The sequence below is a fragment of the Cucurbita pepo genome, chromosome 12 (assembly GCF_057944985.1).
Source record: "Cucurbita pepo subsp. pepo isolate OVF chromosome 12, ASM5794498v1, whole genome shotgun sequence".
NCBI classification, from domain to species: domain Eukaryota; kingdom Viridiplantae; phylum Streptophyta; class Magnoliopsida; order Cucurbitales; family Cucurbitaceae; genus Cucurbita; species Cucurbita pepo.
The window spans coordinates 1,769,556-1,791,443 of NC_141809.1; the positions used below are offsets into that span (position 1 = coordinate 1,769,556).

A 21,888-nucleotide genomic window follows, 5' to 3' on the forward strand; every position below is an offset into this window, starting at 1 on the left:
AATTAATAAAAAATAATAACGGAAAATTGTAACATGTTAACCTAGTTTAACATTGTCATAAAACTAGAGACAATTAAATACCGACATTTTTTTAGAATGGATTAAATAAAAAATAAACCATAAAAATAATTAGTTTAAGATTACAATAATAAATCATGAATGTCGTTGAATTGGACTCAGTACCACTATGACCAACCCGTTAATACACAAAAATTCTTACTATATTTTATATATTTTAATTTGGCTCGGGTCAACCCGAAGGTTTTGCCCATGAACTCAAAACCGAACCGATTTCAGTTCGGGTTCAGAAAAATGAATCCAACCCTACCCGAAATGCTAATCCAACCCAACCTTTATAGTTTGGGCTGGGTTGGTTCGGGTTGTCGGGTTGCCGGGTTGAATGTACACCCCTAGTTCAAAGTGTATTGTCAATATGTTTGAACTAAAATGGTATTTACAATACACATCCGTCAAATAATTACGAAATAACCTGTGTCGTGATACATAAGTACAGAGTTCTATAACTTGATTAGGGACGATGACTCAACAATCTCGATCAATCTAGACTACCCAACCTAAACCATAAAAATTAAGTGTTGGGTCGAATTGATTTTTTTGAAAAATTGAAAATGTTGGTCGGTTCACAAATTGATATTTTTTTAGTTAGTACTCGAAAATAAGGTTACAACTCAACCCAACCGTACGCTACTTTTAAAATTATTATAAAAATTAAAAATATTTAATATTTCTAATCGATATCAATGAGATGTGACACGTGAATATTTGATATTTGAAATTTATAAAAATTCAATATTAATGTTATAAAATTGACAACGTAACCTAACTAATAGAAAGTTAAGTAGAGTTAGTTTGTGAACTCTATTTGAGTTGTTCGGGTCTAAAAAATTATCTCAATCTAACTCGTGTACAACGTTAAAGTAGATTATAAATATAAACAACGCGTGTCATTTAAATTAAAATAATTATCAAATAACACTTGTCATGGTATCATATGTACAATGTTCGGTTGCTATATGCTCGCTATGTACATAAATACAATAGTATTGAATTTAATACAGATAAAATTAAATATTATTATAATAATATTAATTAGTCATGATTTAATTATTAAAATATCGGACTGATGCGTCATAAATACCACAGCGAGAGTTCTTTGATTTATGACTAAATCAATAGAAATTAATAAAAAAATAATATTCATAATTTTTTTTAAGAGTTTAATGGTTACTTATTTGTTTAAAAAATGTTTAAAATATACTTAAAACTTTAAAAATAAAAAAAAAATAAATAAATAAATAAAAAGATATCTAAAGTTAGTATTATGTTTGAAAAATAACTGTTAGTATTATGGTCGTCGGATCCTTTAGATATTATTCGAAAAGCCTCGACGCCCATTCGCGCGTCGTCTCTTTTACTTGCTTCGAAACTGTTGGATTGGCCGACAGAATCTGCTTCATCGATCCGTTGAAATTTCCCACTAGGATAAGAGTGTTGAATAAAATTTGAGGCTTATTTTTTAATTTAAAGGTGATTTTTTAAATACTCAATTTTGAAGTTCGAAATGGATTTTAGTTCTTACGCGCAATTGTGAGCCTGTAATTACTTTATGTAATTCAAGCTGTTGTCAACGTCAATGCCACGTCCAATTATATTATGACACGTGTCGCAACAACCTATTAATTCCTGACGTTCGTGGTTTTGTAGGGTCATAGTACTTTGTATAAAAATAGAGGAAAGAAATAAAACAATAAAGTAAAATATTATGTTTTGTACCGTGTTATATTTTTATTTCTAAATTTCAAAATTAATGTAGTTTATTTATCTTAAAATGTTATATTTCTATGGTTAAATAAAGTATATATATATATATATATATATATATATATATATATATATATTAGTATAATGTTATATTTTTATTTCTAAATTTCAAATTTAATCTACTTTTATTTATTTTTAAATGTTATATTTATATATTTAAATTTGATATGTATGCTTTTATCTATGATTATTGATTTTATCTTTTAATCAATTAATTTAAATTTTTTAAATGTGATTTTCTGAAAATATGCATTATTAAAAATTTCAAACTAAATAAAACATAAAATCCTAAAACCTCAAAATATTAAAAGGTAAGATTTTGGATTTGAAACACTCAAATTTCAAATTAATAATAATAATTTGAAAGATAGAATAATTAAAGTTACAAGTTAACCGTCTCATTAATTTAACCAATAAAATGTTACAAATTTAACAGATAAAATGTGTTAAGAATGAGAAATAAAATTGGGATCGAGAGTGTAATAAACATGGCAAAAGTCCAGATATAAAGTCCTATTTCAATTTTCTTAAAATATAGAATACAAGATACCAACTAATAACCACCGAAAAATATAAACTAACTAAATAGAGAATAAAATAAAATATACTATTAATAAAATCATAAATAAATAAAAAATAGAAAAATATAAATTAACTAAATATTTTAGAATAAAACAAAATATACTACTAACTAAATCATAAGAAAAATATAAATTACCTAAATTTGAAAATAAAATAAAATATACAATTGAATCATAAATGAAAAAATATTAACGGATTACTTGTTGGTGTTCGTATAACACATGCGGAAGCAATTTGGATCTTAGGCACTTTTAGAACATCAATTATTGTAAATAACTAGCATGTTCATAAGTATTAAAACTTAATGGGTTTAAATACTAACCTTTTGTAGTTCAAACTTCTTTTGCCTCACGAACCGGTTTCGAACCACCACTAGTGTCTTCTCCACTATCCTCCGGCCTTAGAACGGGATTGTGGAATCCGGTGAGTGACTAAACTTGGGAGGGATTTTGTATATGTGAAAGAGAGTGTTTGTGAGAGGTTTTTCTCAAGGTTTTTCATCAAGATGAAGAATTCCTTCCAAGTATCATGATCACTCTATTTAAAGAGTCAAGTTTGCATGTTCATGCAAACTTGAGATCACCAAATTTTGACACTTAAAATTTCACTCAAATGTTTGGGATTATGTGGCAAGCATGCATGTTTGAGTTAACCAAATTTTGACACTCAAAATTCCACTCAAACTTGTGGGGTTTATTTGGCAAACATGCAAGTTTGGTTAAACCAAATTTTGACACCTCAAAATTCCACTAACATGGATTTTTCCATTTGATGAAAGTCAACATTTTGACTTTCTTCATTTTAATTCAACAATTAATTTGAATAATGAATTTCAAATTAAAGTAACATTAAATGATTAATTAAACTATTTAATTAATATTTAATATTAATTCAAATGCCAATTCCAATCAATTCGACACATAATTGATTAAGATATTTAAATCTTATTTAAATATATCATATTCTCTCTTTTCGTTTAATTCGTAAATAAAACAAAATTGCGGTTAAATATATCGTATATATGTAACGCATATTCCCTAATTTGAATTCGAACACTTCGAACTCACTCGTCACACTGTTCTATGGTTTAGTCCGATATGAGCTAGCAGAGGGACCTAATGGACCTATAGATCATGGGCTCCAACGATCCAAGATTAACCGATTAAACTCATTAACCTGGTTAACCAACATTCGTTAACTACTAGGACACTCCACTATAGCCTAGTAGTTGCACTCCCCTCACTATAGATATATTTCTGTCCATCTGATATAACCATGATTAGTAAGTCGATCCTTCATAGGTTGTTCGTAACTAGAGCTGGGTCAATTTACCGTTTTACCCCTGAAGTTACTTCTTGTTCCTTATGTTTCATTGATCCTCTAATGAACAATTGGTTTGTGGTCCAACCAGTAAACCGAATCCCTCTCAGGCCAATGAGAGGGTGGGGCCCCTTGTTCAAGACCTGGAGTCAGTGCTTAAGGGAACTACCTTTCTTCTATCCCTAAAAGTGGGTAGGAGTGAATTCCATCTTGCACCCCACGTCCCCAGCCATTCACCCAGTCTTACCCCTGAAATGGGAGGCCTGTTGAGTCGGCGAACTAGAGCCACTCTCACCCATGCAAATCTAAGGATAATTCCGAATAAACAGGAGTTCATGGTTAGCTCAGGATTAAAACCGAGTTACCTAGGTTATCGAATGAAAAGAAAATCAGTCTCAACAGTAAACGACTTTATAAAGTGAGAGTAGTTTTCTTCATGGTCCGATCTTATGCAATACTCATTGCATAGGACGCCCCCACTCACATGTCTCCACATGCACAATTTAGTGATCACATTGTTTATATCATATACAAAAGTGGGCTGCATCCATAGTGTCCCCAGAATAAGGTATTCAGCCTTATCCTTATACTATAGATCATTTTGACTATATACTTGAACTTGATCCACTCTTATGTCTCTACATATAGTTCAAGTAATCATACTATAGCCAGAGTGTTCTTAGTTTATTGGATTTAGATTAATGATCGTAAAGTTCACTTTATTCAATAACAATTTTTACTGAATAAACATCAATAATAACTTTATTGAAAATAGAATATATCTTTGTTTACAAATTATGAGTTTTAGGACATAAAACCCAACATTACTAATATCTAAAATATATTCCTTTCCATAACTAATTATTATAATTATTATGATAAAATGATATAATTGAATATATATTCCTTTCCTAACTAATTATTATAATATATTCTTATAAAAGATTATAATTACATAGATATTATTTACGGCCATTTTTCTTTTTTAAGATATATTTCATAACTAATATATTTTCTAAATATTATATTTCAACAACGTCATATAAATAAAATAATAATATGGTTCAATATCTTATTGGAGAATTATTTATTTTACATTTCTTAATTTAAATATAGCAAATTTTAAAATTAAATAATTATTATTTTTATTTTATTGATAATTTTTAATATTTCCTATCCTCAATTTTATTGAATAAATTTATGTACGAACACAGACTATATGGTTTGTAATAATTAAAAAGGATCAAATTTAAAGAATATATATATATATATATATATAAAGTAAGTTAAATTAATAAAACTATCTATAAATTTGGTAGGTAGTCATACGCTTTCAAAAATTTAATAATATTTAAAAAATAACTTTTAATTCTAAAAATAGCATTAATATTTTTTATTTTTATAAAAAAATGATTACTATCTCGACTAAAAACATTTTATATTATCTCCAAAAAAATTTAAATCAGTTTTAAAAGATTTATAAGTATATTTAAGCAAGGATAAGAATATTTTATTTTTTTTTTTAATTTAAAGTTTTTTGTTTTTTTTAAGTTTTAAAACATATTATAAAATTTTTGAATCGTATATTTATATATTTTAAACCTTTCGTGGGTTCAAAAGTTTTTTTTTTTTTTTTTTTTTTGAAAATTTGAGAATAATAGTGAAACTTTTAAAAATTTAGAAATAGTTTTTAGACCATTTTTTATATTTAATTTTTTTAATTTATCAATTTTATTACTGGATGCTATTTATCACGTAAATTTCCCAAATTATCCTTTAATAAAATCAAATTCCCAAATCATCCTTTAATAAAATCAATTTTTTACTGGTATCCTACTTTTTTTTATTAAAAAAACATAATTTTCTTAATAAATTTCAATATTTTTTTTTCTCATAAATTAAGATTTTCAAATTAATTTAATGAGTTAACATGTTATATTCTCCCTTAAAAATTTATTTCATCGAACTCAATTTATTTTCCATTTAAAAAAATAAAAAAGAAAAACAAATAAAAGGAAAATAATTAAAAAAAAAATATTTTGCTATATTTAGATGGACCTAAATGATTTAATGTAAGTTTATATATATTTTTTTGGTATATTATATATATATAAAATGAATTTTTAATATTTTTTATAATTTAGATACAATAGGTTTTAGGAGCGTGCAAGTTAAAAATTAATAAAATATTAAATAAAAAATTGAAGTATTAATAAATTTATCAATTAAAAAATGATTTTTTTAATAATTTATATGAATTTAATAAAATTTAATAATTAATTAAATAAAAATATTTATTTTTTAAAAAAGATAAGAGTAATATCTAATAAATTATCAAATAAATTTTTAAGATTAAATAAAAGAGTAAATTCAACAGATTTTACTTAGTAAAGCTTCAGCGCTTCTCTACAGGGCCGGCCCAAGGGCGGAAGTCCTCGTTTTCAACCTCTCTTCATTTGCGGCATGAAACAGAAATCTCAACTTTGTTCTTGAACTCAGGTATCTATATAATTTTTTCTCTCTTTATTCGTCTTTTTTAATTAATATTTGTATAATAAACTGTATATTGCTATATTCATGTTCGCGATTTTTGTTCTTCCTTATTCTCAATCTTCATAATCGGATGAAATCGAGGACTCAATTCTGTTTTGTCAGGCTGATTTTTTACGTTGGCTTTTGAGCTTTTTGCAGCTCTTTTCATCAATGTAAGGTCGAATATTATTATAAGTTATCATTTATTTATTTTCTTTTAGGTTATTTATTCATGTTTTTTGACTATGCGATTCGTTCATTTACCGATGTTTGTGATTTTAATGGCTGTAATTCTCGTTTTAGGGATATTTGTTTGTAATGGCATTTGTTCGAGTGAGATTTTGTTTAGTTGTTTGGGTTTCTTTGTTTTGGTAGCGAAAGTGGATCTGGATTGAATTAATTGACTTGATTTTGGAGCTTAATGTTTGGTTTATTCTGTTTGTAAGAATTTCTGTTGAATTTTTGGATATTTGGTGGCTTTTCTTGTGAATTTGTGATGATTTTGGGAAGATATTTTGGGTTTCGATGAATTTTGTGGGCATTTTATGAATTGTGATGTTCTTTCAGCTCTTTTGAGTTCTTAATTGCTTGATAGGTCATTCTAAGCTGTCTATATGAAATGTATCAGATTGGAGTTGAAATTTTCTTATTATAGTGTAATTTTTGGACAGTTTTGTTGTTTGATAATTAAATTATTTTGTGATTTTTGATTTTATCTGTACATTATCTGATGTTAATGATGGAGAAATTTAAGATTGCAAGTGAAGGTTGTTAGATAAAACCTGAGTTTTCCTTATTTAGATTCACACGATTTCATTAGTTCTCTGTTTGACCATTTGACAAACACGTCGAATGGATTAACAAAGTTTAGACGGCAATCTTGTAGGAAGTGACACAGATTTAGTTGGCTACTCTCTAGGTCATATTTAAATAAGAAATCTGTTGAGAAGATTTTAGAACCTGATTTTGAAGTGCAGTCAAAATTTCAGATTTAGTTGGCTACTCTAGGTTATATTTAAATAAGAAATCTGTTGAGAAGATTTTAGAACCTGATTTTGAAGTGCAGCCATTCTCTCTCTTTGTTATTTTATACATTTTATTTTTCTTCCAACAACCTACTGTCGAAGATTTCCTCTCACGGAAAAGAAAGGATTTCACTGGCCGATTATCGAAAAACAACAAAGGTTGGCATTTAGGTTGAGAGATTCTAATGGTTTAAAGCTTACTGAAACGTGTTACTGCTGGAGAGTCTTAGTTTTTTTGTGTCATTTCGAAATTTCATCCGTTGATTTCTAGATGTTAGCAGTGGAAAACGATCCAAAGCTAAGATCGCTAAGAGAATGTATGAATCTGCAAGTCTCGGTCGGAATATGTTGAGCTAAAGCAGGTTTGTTTTCTTTAGCAGATGGATTTGGTCAAAGAAAATTATGGTGACGCCGATGACAACGAGGATGGATCTCCCGAACAGTCGGTTTCTCAGGAAAATTCTGAAATATGCGATGAGTTTTCAGAACCAGAGGTTTCTCCTCGAGTTGGTGACAAATATCAAGTTGAAGTTCCTCCTCTGTTGTTGAAATCAGATATGAACTTGTTTCAGTGTTGCAAGGAGGCAGAAATTCAGGATAGTAGGCTCCATGAAGTCTTTGTTGGATTGCCCGTTCGGGTAATGTGGATTTCCGAGCAAGCTTGTTGGATGGAACGTAAGCTATGTGAAGATACAGTTGAGAACTGCAACAGAAATGAGGTCTTGAAAGTTGAATCATTTGAAGATGAACAGGTAGGCAATGGTGCAAAGTCGAACATTGAGGCAACGGAAGTAATAACAGGCAGTACAATAGATGTCGCCTTGCCGAAAGAAACGGTGCTTGTGACAGATACAGATCAGAAGGATAATACCGATGGCGGCTGTCTGGTTCCCGGTGTCTCGGGTGAGCCTTGGAGTGATGGAGAAGAGGCGAGTTTCCTTCTTGGTTTATACATATTTGGTAAAAACCTTGTTTTGGTGAAGAAGTTTGTTGGAAGCAAACAGATGGGGGATGTTCTGTCGTTCTACTATGGAAGGTTTTATCGGTCGGAAAAATACCGCCGATGGTCTGAATGTCGGAAAGCTCGAGGCAGAAAGTGTATCTTCGGACCGAGATTGTTTAAAGGTTGGAGACTACAGGAATTGGTATCGCGGTTGCTACCTCGTCTAGCAGAGGGTAACAAGAATGCATTAATGGAGGTATTGACTATGTTTCTTTTTCTTCAATCAAGACTGTTTACTGCATTTGATTATTCTTTCGTTTTTCTCAATGAAAGTACGGTTTCTGTTGCACGGTTTCTGTTGCACGGTCAGGTCACGAAAGCGTTCAGCGATGGCAAAAGTTCTTTTGAAGAGTATGTGTTTGCTTTGAAGGCTACGGTTGGAACGGAAGCTTTTGTCGAGGCAGTGGGGATCGGTAACGGGAAGCAAGATCTTACAGTAGTTTCGATGGATCCATTAAAATCGAATCACGTTTCGTCTCTCCGCCCCGAGATACCAATTGGGAAAGCATGTTCTGCCCTTACTCCCTTGGAAATTGTCAACTATCTAACAGGTGATTTCAGGTTGAGCAAAGCCCGGTCGAATGATCTCTTTTGGGAAGCTGTTTGGCCCCGTTTGCTTGCTCGGGGATGGCACTCCGAGCAGCCGAGGAATGTTTTTACTGCTGGTGCAAAGCATTCATTGGTCTTTCTCGTCCCGGGTATCAAAAAGTTTTCGAGGAGAAAGCTCGTAAGGGGAAATCACTATTTCGATTCAGTCAGCGACGTCCTTGGTAAAGTCGCTTTGGATCCTGGACTACTTGAGCTTGACAACAATGCCGATAACGGTAGTAAGAGCAAGGAAGAAAATGGGTGGACCGACGACTCGAAAATTGACCAAGACGATTTTCCTTCTCAACAACGCCATTGTTATCTCAAACCGAGAACTCCAGCCAACACCGATTTTGTGAAGTTTACCGTGGTCGACACCAGTCTGGCTAATGGAAATGCCTCAAAAGTCCGAGAACTTAGAAGCTTACCACTTGACTTACTGAATGTTTCTACGTCGAGATCTCATTTCGAAAATAACGACCTATATTCTTCCAGTGAGTCAATGGAGGAGTCTGATTCCGAAGAGGACCGACGTTCTAGCAAGGCCGAAACTGCTGGTACCTCTCGAGCCTGGGGAAGAAACAAGAAACAAAAGGTCTGCTCGAATGGACATTATTCTCCATCTGATTCTACTGATTCACCTGCAGAAGTTTTGAAGGAACACAGCTGCATACCATCCGATAGCACGCGATCTCAGAACGGTATTGTGCACGAGTTTGGCCAAAAATCGAGATCGATCAGTAAAGGAAAGCCTTCTAATGTCACCAAAAAACGCAGGAGACTAAACACTTTTGGTTCGAAGTGTACAAGTAATATTTCAGTACCTACCAAACCGAAAAACGATGCCTGCTGCTCTAAAGACGGTCCCGGTACTAGTAAGAACGTCCTGCCTGGATGCAGTCCCATATCTAGCCATGATGGAAACCCAAATGATATCGCTCTCAATCATTCTCGTGCCTTAATAGACATAAACTTGTCTGTTCCTCTCGACGTGAAAACCGACAAACCTATTATAACGCAAACGAGAGAAGAACAACCTGACCAAACAAGCAAGGAACCAGACCATCCCAGTGTAGCTAGAACTTCTGAAGTCCCAAGCATTTCTGATCAGCAACATTGTCTGAATTCAAGGAGAGTCGGTAGTCGAAACCGACCCCCGACAGCTCGAGCACTGGAAGCACGAGCTCTAGGATTGTTGGATGTCAAGCAAAAGCGAAAGCATAAAGATCCATTTCTGGAAGGGAACTCGATGATGAGGCCGCCACGACGTGCTCGTCCAAAGGTAAGACCTGAGAACTTGGGAATTAGCATTGAAAAATTAGAGATTGAAGATAGAGCAGTAGTTGTTAGTTCATGCAACAGTAATAGCAATAGTATTAGTGAGGTGTTATCTAAGCTTGAAACTTAATCCCTCAAAAAGAATTTACTTCTTGATTTGTCTTATTTATTGTGGCATATATATTGGTATCACTCTTGAAGTCTTCTCTTTTCTATGCATCAACAACACTTGGATAGTCTAACCGAAACTCGTAGCTAATCCTTTGCTCTCGTGTTCTTCCCGAGTTTTTGTGGGGTTCGTTGTCTCTCGTGTTCTTGCTGAGTTTCCGTGGGGTTCGCTGTCTCTCGTGTTCTTGCCAAGTTTCCGTGGGGTTCATATTCTCTCATATTCTTGTCAAGTTTCTGTGGTGTTTGTCATCTCTTGTGTTCTTGCGAGTTTCCATGGAGTTCATCGTCTCTCGTGTTCTTGTCGAGTTTTCGTGGGGTCTCTCGTGTTCTTGTCGAGTTTTCATGGGGTTCATCGTCTCTCGTGTTCTTGTCGAGTTTCTGTGGTGTTCGTCATCTCTCGTGTTCTTGCGAGTTCATCGTCTCGTGTTCTTGTCGAGGTTCCATAGTGTTCGTCGTCTCTCGTGTTCTTGCGGGTTTCTGTGGAGTTCATTGTCTCTCGTGTTCTTGTTGAGTTTTCGTGGGGTTCATCGTCTCTCGTGTTCTTGTCAAGTTATTGTGGGGTTTATTGTCTCTCGTGTTCTTGTTGAATTTTCGTGGGGTTCATCGTCTCTCGTATTCTTGTCGAATTTTCATGGATTCGTCGTTGGTAAACTTACATTTTTATTTATTATTTTGTCTTTCATATTGCAGGGCTAATCTCGAAAGATATGATATGTTCTAAGTTTAAACGGTAGATTCTATCAGACTTTTATCAATATATCTCTTCTTTATCCATTTTGATCATCCAAAGAAAATTAATTAAATGTCATTTTATTTCTTTAAAATTGGTGTCAAATTACTTTTGAATAATCTTACATTTATGATGCATTTTCTTTTTATATATTTAACCATTTTTTACTAGTTAATAAAATTTTTAAAAGGAGTATTAAAATGACTAATAGTGAAGAAATGTTCTGTGAAAAAAAAAAAATAGATAATTTTATCACAAAATAATTTCCCAAACCGGAAGACAATATAAAAATAAATTAGGATTTTTTTTTCACTTTTTAATCAAAACTTTAAAATATAACAACGTGAAATGTTGCATACAAAATTAAAAATTTAAATTATGCAAATTTTAAAATTTAAACATTTATTAAATACAAAATAAAAAATTACAAGATTAAATAAATAAATAAATAAATCAAGGATTGAATAATTTTAACAAAATTAATAAATTATAATATATATATATATATATATATATATATATATATATATATAAAAGCTTCATTAAATGAGGTGTGAAGAAAAAAAGAGGTATAAATAAACAATGACCACGCAAAGTTTTCATTGCGTGGAGAATAAACGGATCGGCCACGTTCGCCATCCAGCGCTCTTTTATTCAAGTTCTCTCCGTAGCGGCTCGAGTTTGTACTCAGTAAAACCGAGTCCCGATTCACCGAGTCCACATTTCCTCTCCATTTCCCCCTGGAATTTTTGTCGTAAAACCCTCCGTCTCGTAGGGTTCTTGATTCTTTACGCTTATTCTTTGATGAATTTCGTATGAATCTATATCTCTGATTCCAGTTCGTTTTGTGAGATCGTTGTTCGTTTCGAAGAAGGAAGGATGGGACAGGCATTTCGTCGAGCGGCTGGAAGAATAAAACCGGCTTCGAGTATTGACTCCTCTGCCTCTTCGTTGAAAATGGAGAGCGTCGTAGATCGGAAGCCTCCACCGCGTGTGGTCGAGAAGGCTCGGGAGAGCGGCGCGCTTGATTCTGGTAATTGTAATTTGTCAATCGTTTGCGGCGGTGTTTTCTCGGATTTGTTTGATTTCTGTTCTTGTTTTCCTTCTGGCACTTTGAGACTCGAGGCTGAAGGTTCTCGAAGAAGGATTATTTAGGTTTCTCTGTTGAATTCAATGCAGCTTCGTAGGATTGTACGAGTTCTAAATCATCTGATTTCGATAACGAGCTTCATTATTACTTTTTTTTTTTTTTTTTTACAACTTCCTTTCTTTCCACTTTCTCTTATTAGCTTTGTTTTTGTTTTATTTTTTCATTTCTTCATTTCTTCAAGTTCATTTAGTGTTGATCTGTTCATTGCTTAAATAACTATTTCGTTATTGTTTACTGACTTATGTCTCTGTTTTCTTCTTTCGTTTTTGTTTGTTGACTTCTGTCTCTCTGAACAAGAATATCTTCTTGTTACTGTTCACCATTGTCTATCTTTCTTTTTAGTGTTTGATTTTGCAGAACTATGAATGAGGTTACTATTTAATGTGAGCGTTTCCTTCTGGTTACGGTTAATGTGATATTTTTGGTCCTGAACTTTGAGTTCACTTGCTTCTCAGATTGTGATTTTTTCTTCTTTTTACACTATTTCTGTTAGTTGTATTTTTTGAGACAAAAGTTGAGAGTTCTTTATACGCTGCTTCTATTGTGTATATTTTGTGAGCTTCCGATTTAGTTTCCCAATGTCTATGCATGTAAATAAAGCGTAGAGGCCAAAAAATGCTCTGGATGCTAGGGATTAATGGACGGTTTTGTTTTCTTTCCTGAAGCATAATAGCAATTTGACTCTCTTTCTCCGTTGAACCAAATAGCAATTTGATTCTCTTTCTCCGTTGAACCAAATGCAGTTCCATGGAATTCTTACGAGTTCTATATGATCAGATTTCGATAATGAGCTTGATTTTTTGTGCGGTTAATCTGGAAAGGCAGTAAACATCAAATTGGTGAGGTATTTGCCTATAAAATTAGGGAAAAAAATCGGAGTAATAGCTTTCTATACTGCATGTAAATCGATAAGCAGTGTGAAAAGTCACTCCGAAGTAAGTTTAGGTCAATCTGGAAGAGTAGTATACACTGAATTGGTGAGGAAATTATCTATAAAATTAGGAAAAAGTCTTGAGTAATAGCTTTCTATACTGCATGTAAATCGATAAGCAGTGTGAAAAGTCACTACAAAGTCAGTTTAGGTCAATCTGGAAGGGCAGTGGACATTGAATTGTTGAGGAAATTGCCTATAAAATTAGGAAAAAATCTGAGTAATAGCTTTCTACAATGCATTTTAATCGAAACAGTATCTAAAGTCAGTTTGGCGATTGTTTTTTCTGAAGGGAATTGATTCATAGGATGTAATATATTGAATGCTGACCGCTTCCAATTGTTAATGCAGGTGACGACCTGGGAAGTAATTCTGAAAATGTGCTCGAAGAACGAGATCCACAGTTTGATGCCATGCTTAGCCAAATGGCAGGTCGAATTAGATCAAAGCCTGGAGGAAAACTTGAGATGGGGGAGGTAAGCTTCCATAAGAAGCTTCCGAATTACTTTTATAGCATAAGGCATTGAATATAAATTTTAGACTTCTTCCATCTTCCGGGGCTCTCTATTCTTTTTTCCATTAATAATCCTTGAAGTCAGACCAGTCCTAGAGTCCGAGAGTCCGAGAGTCCGCTGGTGTAACAGCCCAGATCCACTGCTAGCAGATATTGTCCTCTTTGGCTTTCCTCTTCGGGCTTCCCCTCAAGGCTTTAAAACGCATTTGCTCAAGGCTTTATAAATGGGTGGTTTGTTCTCCTCCCCAACCAATGTGGGACATCTCATCACCAGCCGGTGTGATTCTACTGAAAATTTTCTTAAAGATCAATATAAATTGCAAGTAAATATATATATATATATACACTATTGTTGAGGAGGTTAGTTTTGTTCTTTGATTTGGAAGAAAACTCCTCTCTAATCCTTCCTTATTCAAATCAATTTAGGCAAAGGGATCGTTCTTTTCTTTGCCTTTCTGGATATTTTCCCTTCCTTTCTTCTTTGATCAAATGTCTGTCTCCTGAATGTGTGCATTATATGTAATTGCTGTTCGTAGGTAAGAACTTTCCTACGATTTTAAAACGAGTCTTTTATGGGACGATTTTCCTATTTGCGTGATTTTGATGATGTGTAATATAGGCTTCTGTGGTGGAGAGGTATGACAGACCAATGCCAAGGCTACGAAATACAGATTTAAAATCGAGTAAATACGAGGATCGCCCAGCCCCACCAGGAACTCTAAACGTAGCACAGATGCGCCACATAATTCTCCTGCATGAAGGGAAGGCTGAAGATCATGATGGGCCAATGGGAGTTAACCAAATTGCTGAAAGGTATAATGTGGGCGTTGCTCAAATACGGACGATTTTGCAGTTTCTGTCTCTGCCTCCAGAGGACAGTCTTCGAGACAAAAAGAAGGGTTCTAAATAACAGGTTTTTATTTACTTAGCTTTAGATTTTGGTTTTTCTGTACTAAAATTTGAATGTCGTTTTTAACGTACTGAAACTGCTTTCAGGAATGGAGCCAAGAAAACAAAGGACGGGGCATTTGCTCCTTGAGCTTTTTAAAAAATAAAGGTTTTTATAATTCTCTTCTAATTTTTGTCTTAATTATATTTATTGTCTTAACTTATTTTGTATGGGTTTAATTTCAAGTTTAGTCCTCGAGTTTTTCAACTATGCCTTTTTAATTACCAATCAGATTCGTAAACTTTCAATTTTGTTTTCGGTAGGTCTCTAAACTTTAGAGAGTATAATTTATTTTTAATAAGGTTATGACTATCGATTCAAAATTTTAATTTATTGTCTAGGTCTGCTAATTTGAGAAATAATTAGCAATCAATTACACAATTTTTAGAGTTCAAGAATTAAATAATTTAATCTTTTTTTATGTAATAGTTTTTTTTAAAGAATATTTAATAGGTTTTATAACTTTTATCTACTCTTCATTAAGTTTTTTATTTTATTTTATATCTAATAGATTCTTAGATAATGGGCCTTTTAGAATTTTTTTTAAAAATTAAATGATTTTTTTAGCATTTAAATTTAGCTTGAATTTTGAAAACAATGATAAAAATACATTAATAACAAAATAAAAAGATTAGAAGTTGCGTTTGTAAGGTTTGAAACAATTTTTTTCTTAAACAAAATATAGTTATTAATTAAAAATTACATTAGTCGTTTAGGTATTTATTAGACTTAATTTTGGGCCTGTGAGTCCAAAATCCTGAAACTAAACTTACAATTATTTATGACTTATTAAATATATAAAGAAAGGAAAAAAAATTATGAGGAAATAGAAAGAAGCCAGTCCGAGATGGTGTCGAACGCCAGAAATGTGACAGCGCCAGCAGGGGCTGCCTTAACCGTTGAGGGTATGATGCCTTTATAAAGCCCCGCCGTTCCTTCGCTTTTCATAATTCTCCGTAAAGCATCAATTATGTTCCTGTAAGCATCTTGTTCCACCCTCGCCCCGTATCTCGGATGCCTTTGTAGCCCTTCGATCTGTGCAATTTGATAAAACGGAAATTAAAACCTTTCACAAGGTTGTGTAGGAACAATTAAAAATGAAATAAACCAAATCTTTAAATCTTTTAAAAACTTTCACATTCTCTTATATATATACACATATACACATATGTATATTTATTTATTAATTAAGTAATGTTTAAATTAAATTCGGAAGGAGTTCTAAATGTAAAAAGAACTACATTAGTTCATAAGAAAAAAAACAACAAATTTTGTATCAAGTAAATCACTAATCGTTACATTAATCTTTTGATTTTGCGTCCAATAAATTCGTCAATTCGTCAATATTATACGCAAAATTAAAGGTTTATATTTTAAGGTTTTAAAGTACGTTCATGAATCTATTTAATACAAATATGCAATTCAACAACAGCCCGAAAAGTACCTTTTTAAAAACAATTGATTATTTTAAATGCATCTAAAAAAGCACGTAATTTGTATTTTCAAAGCATTTTCTGAAGTGTTTTTTTAGTGTTAATTTTTTAAGGCTTTCAAAAGTATCGTAGTGCTTCTCTTAAAACTCATTTTAATAACAAACCCATATTAATAACAAAGAGAGCAAACGGACCTGAAATCTTTTCTTAACCACATCAAGTGGATGGCAAACAAGTTTTGCACAAGTCCCAGCAGCCAACCCGCAAAGCAAAAGTTGAAAACTTGAAAGGCCATCTTTCCTATTAGTTGCTCCAGAATTAGGGTAGTGGCGGTGGTTCCAGGACTGTAAAATCATTTCAAGGAAAACTATGAGACAAGAAAGCAAAGAATATGTACAACAATGGTACGGTAAACTTGCCATAGTCCATCGCCTGAACGTGTCGTAGGTGCCGAACTGTAGACCCGCGTATGGAACAATCTCAACAAGTGTAGGTGACAATCCAGCGTATAGCCCTCGAAACCCCCGGGTTTGGAATATATCAATAAAGGCAGACCTCATGGATGGATAAATCTGCATGTTTAAGCAGAGCTCATCATTCTTGCATCAAGAAACATTCTAAGAGTAATCTTTTACTAAAACTGCATGTGCAGATGCAATGAGCAGTTGTTGCTATAGCCACATTACTCAGTTACTAACTACATCAGTACTCGTAGTACTGATTCGATCGAAAATTGTAAATTATCGACACTGAAACAGAGACTCAAAAGGCTTCTTGGCAAAGCGTCATGGAAATAAAAGGATTATAAGAAGCTGATGCTCAAATAAAATTGTTTGTACGCGTTTGTCAACACCTATCTTCTTCATTCCCTTTCTCTGGAAAAGAATGTAATGAATTTCTATATCCTATACAGGGTGGGACAATATATTGATTGCTTTATATATTCTACACAGTTCAGTTCGTGACATAAGATAAAATGAGTCGTTCATCAAATTCAATACCTTAGGTTCACCTTGTGATGCCAATATCGTTCGAAGAAGATCAAATGGATATGATCCAACAGTTGCTGCACACCCTGCCAGTGCCCCACTGACATAAGAAAGATAAGGGTTCAATTGTATGTGGGCCTCTGCATCAGATGAAAACCAGATAATATCAATAAATAAAAACAGAAGCAAGTTTATTCTGAATGCCAAGTAGTTCTAGCATCTAATATCTGAAGAAAGGAACCTATGTAACCAAACAAAGCATCAACTATCTGGTTTCCAGCAAGAAAATTGGATAAGGAGAGCTCAAAGTTTGCTAAAAAACCGATCCTTGTTTACCAACCACACATTGTCTAACCAAACTCAATTCTCTCTCGATATGTTCCTCAAAAAACTCGATTCGTGCAGATTCCTCCCCCAACTAATGAAGAGTTCTTGACGAAATTGCCACATGATGAGGGGATGAAGGGAGAAGGCATTTATTTATCCTTAATTTTTACTTTTATAACTAGGCGTGTCTGAATAGTTTAGGCAAAGGCCAGGAAATGGTTTGATCCTCCAACATTTTTATCGCCTATTACTTGAATGGTATTATCCTAGATGGTCACTATGATTGAACCTCAAAATAATTAGATATGGTTTTGTAGGAGCACCTTACATCTATATCCACCATTTATTTTATCCCTCCTAAACCTTATCCATATTGCAGTCTCTTTTTACTTCAACCACCTCTCCTTGCGTGGGCTCTCCTTGTGTGGGTTTAGTATAAAGTCATGAAGAAATTTAAAATCTATATATATATACTGTTCAGCAACGTGTTGGTCGAAGGTATATGCCTAAAGTAGTTGAAGTATTGGCTATTTTCTATATAGTACCTGTCTTAGAAGAACCAGCAGCATATGTTTTCATTCTATGTAACACGGTAAATTGTATAGCTGTATATGGCATAACCATGAGCAGAGCAGGAACATTACCACGCCAAAAGCCCTACAGAAGATAACTCTGAATTAAAGAAAGAAGAAATATTTATTTAAGGATAATATTGTCGGGGAAAAAAAATCTAGGAAGTATATGACGCCACAGTATATCCTGAAGAAAGTTGAATAGAAGTGGAATCTCTCCAAGTAAACAAAAATATTTTCTATGTCACTCATCAGATTCAATGAAGGGTGAAATGGTAAAAACATTCAGAAATTATAGGGATTCGAGTCACTAAATACGTGCACAATGCTAGTTTCTGATGATACAAGAATAGGGCTGTAGGCAGCATACAAATGTACAGAAACAAGCAATAAGGATTGGAAGCCTTCAAAGGCAATTAATACAAATTAAAAGCTTTACTCAATCAATTATGACACAGTATTAGTATTATTTAACAAGTAATTAGGTCACAAGGAAACGAAGAATGAAGTAAACGGTGGATTAGAATCAAGCTTTTTGGGATTAGAAACTTCATGTAGATACAAGCAAGGTTTGGGCACTATGTGCCTTAGAATCAAGCTTTTTGGGATTAGAATAAAGCTTTTCTCATCCGGATTTTTTAATCAGCCCTGAGCACTGTGTGTAAGAGGCAACTTTGTGTGGATTTTTTCTGAATTAGATACCAATCAATATTTATATTGTAAACCAATTTTCATCCAATCACCAATTTTCATCCAATCTCCAGACTTGCAATTACTTTGTTCGGCAGCTCTTTGGTTTCATCAAAGAGCTTTCAAGACCATTTGATTAGAATATATATCAACTCTCCTCTTTCTTGTTCTCAATCCCCATCCCTCCATTATCAATTGTTAAGGAGGCTATATAATTTTCCTTAAGTATCTCTTCCCGCAAAAAAAAAAAAAAAAAAAAAAAAAAAAAAAAAAAAAAAAAAAATCCTCACATATCTTTCCAAATGCAAAACAATAAAGTGCCAATTGCAGTCATCCCTACACTATATCTTTTCATGAAGGGGACTGATAATCAAGCTGATCGACATAATATGTTGATTGGAGAATACATATAACATGATTTTTAAACAAGCATACCGGTAAGCCTTCCTCCCTGAAAATATCCTTTGTTGCTTGGACCATGCCGGTGTACTTTGATGGTCCAGACAAACTTCTTTGAACCAAAGCCCATGAAGTTATCGGCTCCAGTTGAACCTACAAAACGAACGTGAACATAAGCATTCATCACAGTGTAATTAAATTACACAGAGAGATACAGATATGCAAAACTAAGAGTAGAACTCTCGTAGCATAGCAGGCAATGGCGCTGGAAATTTACTCCGTAGCAAGCAGGATTGAGAGTTTATCCCTCGCAGAAAAATGCAAAACAAGGAAGCTACCAATCAATGAATTCTACATGAAACTACATTTGGCAACAGATGACAGTTACATTAATTGCAAAGCCTGAAATGAAGAAACTATTTCTACATAGGAAATTCCATACGTAAAGAGTTCAGTTCGAAGTTGGAACAAACAAAATCTGCATATCCACACCTCTAACCTGCTATGCAAGAAAAAGCCACAGAAGAACGCTGAAAAGAAGTGAAATGAACAACATCGAAGAAAGAAAAAAATCGCTATCAATTTTGAGACCAGCAACAGATTGAAACAACCACAAATTTATCCAGCATCACTATTTCTTTCTTCGCGGGAGGAGAAAAAAACATGATGTTCAATTTCGCACTTACAGCCAATAAACATAAAATCCTAATTCGCGACTAACATTTCATTCTTCTCTCTTCTACTCTTCCTAAAAAAAATCAAACAATTGCAGCAAATGGAACCAAAATCAACCTGAAACCTGATCTTAATCACGTCGAGAGGAGACGTGACCGTCCGAGACACACAACCAGCAATTGCGCCAGCCGTCGAATCGATCATCGCGCGCTTCAACTGTCCTGGCTCCACCATCGGCGGAGAAACCATACCTCCTCAGGTTCGAACAAAAACCTAAAACATCGACGACCTCAACATCAGGTATACAAACAACGAAGAACTGAAACTTCACAATACAACGCACATCTTCAAGATCAATGCGATACACAAAAAAACCGCTAACGACTAACAAAAAACAAAATCCAATCCTCACAGATATAGAAAACAAGCGAAACGATATCGCTATAAATCCAGGCGATCGAGTGAAGCAAAGAGAATATAAATTAAAGAAGCCTCGTGTTCCATGGAAACGTCGATTTCACGGATCATTCAAACTGCCAAACGATGTGGAATAAATTATTATACAAATGGAAAGTAGAGACGAAAAAGACCTGGAAAAGGCGGTTAAATTAGTGAAGAATCGAAGAGCCACCATTGATGAATGCGTCGAGGGGAAAGAGAAATGGAGAGAGAGAGAGAGAGAGGTCTGTATGAAAGGATTGCGAAAGAAGAAAAAAGGGACAGATTGAAGAGATATTTTCATGGAGCAAAAATTGAAATAATGAATGTAATTTATTTTTCCCAATTAAAAATTAAAACGAACAAATAAAAATTAAATTAAATTTTTTAATTTATCTTCCAATTTCATATTGTAATTTTAATTTTAAATATTGCAATTTTAACAATCTAAATATAGTTATTATTATTATTATTATTATTTTTTTTTTTTTGAGAAAAACGTTAAAAGTTTTTATTTTATTCAAAATTTTGAAGTTTTTAAGTTATTTATTAATTTAATTGTGCATAAGTTAAATTTATTTTGCCTTGTCAGTCAGATTCCATCATATCGTCCCGACCTAATAGATGATGACCCCACCAACTTTCTGACATGATGCCTACAGTATCAAGATCTAAATTCGAATGGGTTACTAGTCCTGGTCCGAGACCACTCTCTTCGCACCGGCGGTCCAACAAAGAAGGATGGGTTATTGGTCCTGGTCAGAGACCACTCTCTTCGCACCGACGGTCCAACAAAGAAGCAAAGCAGTGATCTATTTCTTTACATGACGAACGACACGACACGCTTCACCAGCTCCCTCTTGTATCCCAAATCAATTAGTTTGTGATTTTTTTATTTATTATTGTTTTGATAAAATTAGTAGACCAGTCAACCGGAATTGAATTGAGATTAAACATTAATGAAATTTAAGGTTTTTAGGTCACAAATTTGTAATAGGACAAATTTATCTTTATATGACAATTTTTTAATTTTAAAATTCAAAAAATTCGAGATTAGCCGAAATTGTTTATGGATGATTTATGATTTTTCTCAAATACACATATTTAATCCATAAAAACGTGCATACATCAACGGCATAGATGGTAGAGAGGTGACGGTGGCAATTGCATAGATGGGCAATCGAGAGATACCGAGGTGGCAAGAAGAATAAGAGTTGTCGGCCGACATAGAGCATTTACAATGAATGAATTGTGGTTAGGGGTGAAATGTCACTCGAACCAAAAACTAACTAAGATTGTAGGAATGTGCCGATGTCGCCGGAGGGTCGGCCATTTCCCCCTGGTGTAAATCGGCGGTCCAAGATCCGCCGCCATTTCTCCGACCAAAACCCCACAAACCAATCCACCGAGCAATGCCTCTCCCACTGCTAAAATCTTACTCATTCCCGATTTCTTCTCCCGTTCAACTACGACCGGCTCTGGCGGATACCCCGGTGGTGGTTAATATCCATAATGTGGAGTGTTGTACACGGAGGATACGGCGGAGGAAATCCAGCCGCTGGTTGCGGTGGAGGATACCCTTCCGCCGGCAACTGATATCCAATTCCACAGGTGAGATGACCAACACCGGTAGCGGGTTTTTCAATGTTAAACGACGCCGTTGAGGCACCGACGAATCTCCCGCCAAATTTATATTCAAAATTCAAAACGAGTTTTATCCGGTTTTTTTTTTAATTATTTTTTTAAATTTTTT

General features: G+C 33.6%; 3 protein-coding genes across 8 annotated transcripts; 2 read left to right on the forward strand and 1 right to left on the reverse strand.

Annotated features, from left to right (window-relative positions):
• The first annotated feature begins 6,136 nt into the window (after window positions 1–6,136).
• On the forward strand, window positions 6,137–10,377 carry LOC111807736 (uncharacterized). 4 transcript variants are annotated; one of them, XM_087128789.1, is made up of 3 exons: window positions 6,137–6,243; window positions 7,682–8,500; window positions 8,615–10,377. In XM_087128789.1, exons 2-3 carry the CDS (start codon window positions 7,682–7,684, stop codon window positions 10,298–10,300), a joined length of 2,505 nt encoding a protein of 834 aa, XP_086984915.1. In that variant the 5' UTR covers window positions 6,137–6,243; the 3' UTR covers window positions 10,301–10,377. The 4 variants fall into 4 exon arrangements, with proteins under 4 accessions (XP_086984915.1, XP_086984916.1, XP_086984917.1 ...); XM_087128790.1 differs by having other exon boundaries at window positions 6,138–6,243; window positions 7,679–8,500; XM_087128791.1 differs by lacking the exon at window positions 6,137–6,243 and adding an exon at window positions 6,264–6,449 and having other exon boundaries at window positions 7,679–8,500.
• Window positions 10,378–11,661: 1,284 nt separating this feature from the next.
• On the forward strand, window positions 11,662–14,802 carry LOC111806523 (uncharacterized). Its single transcript, XM_023691872.2, has 4 exons — window positions 11,662–12,101; window positions 13,501–13,625; window positions 14,283–14,576; window positions 14,660–14,802. The coding sequence occupies exons 1-3, from the start codon at window positions 11,948–11,950 to the stop codon at window positions 14,571–14,573; spliced, it is 570 nt and encodes a 189-aa protein (XP_023547640.2). The 5' UTR covers window positions 11,662–11,947; the 3' UTR covers window positions 14,574–14,576; window positions 14,660–14,802.
• A 565-nt stretch (window positions 14,803–15,367) lies between these two features.
• LOC111807802 (mitochondrial thiamine diphosphate carrier 2) lies at window positions 15,368–20,443 on the reverse strand. Of its 3 annotated transcripts, none has more exons than XM_023693669.2 (8): window positions 20,288–20,443; window positions 19,815–19,970; window positions 19,059–19,175; window positions 17,907–18,018; window positions 17,047–17,174; window positions 16,465–16,617; window positions 16,240–16,389; window positions 15,368–15,647 (listed from the first exon to the last, which is right to left on the reverse strand). In XM_023693669.2, the coding sequence occupies exons 2-8, from the start codon at window positions 19,944–19,946 to the stop codon at window positions 15,429–15,431; spliced, it is 1,011 nt and encodes a 336-aa protein (XP_023549437.2). In that variant the 5' UTR covers window positions 19,947–19,970; window positions 20,288–20,443; the 3' UTR covers window positions 15,368–15,428. The 3 variants fall into 3 exon arrangements, with proteins under 3 accessions (XP_023549437.2, XP_023549439.2, XP_023549440.2); XM_023693671.2 differs by lacking the exon at window positions 20,288–20,443 and adding an exon at window positions 20,110–20,264; XM_023693672.2 differs by lacking the exon at window positions 20,288–20,443 and having other exon boundaries at window positions 19,822–19,961.
• Window positions 20,444–21,888: the final 1,445 nt, after the last annotated feature.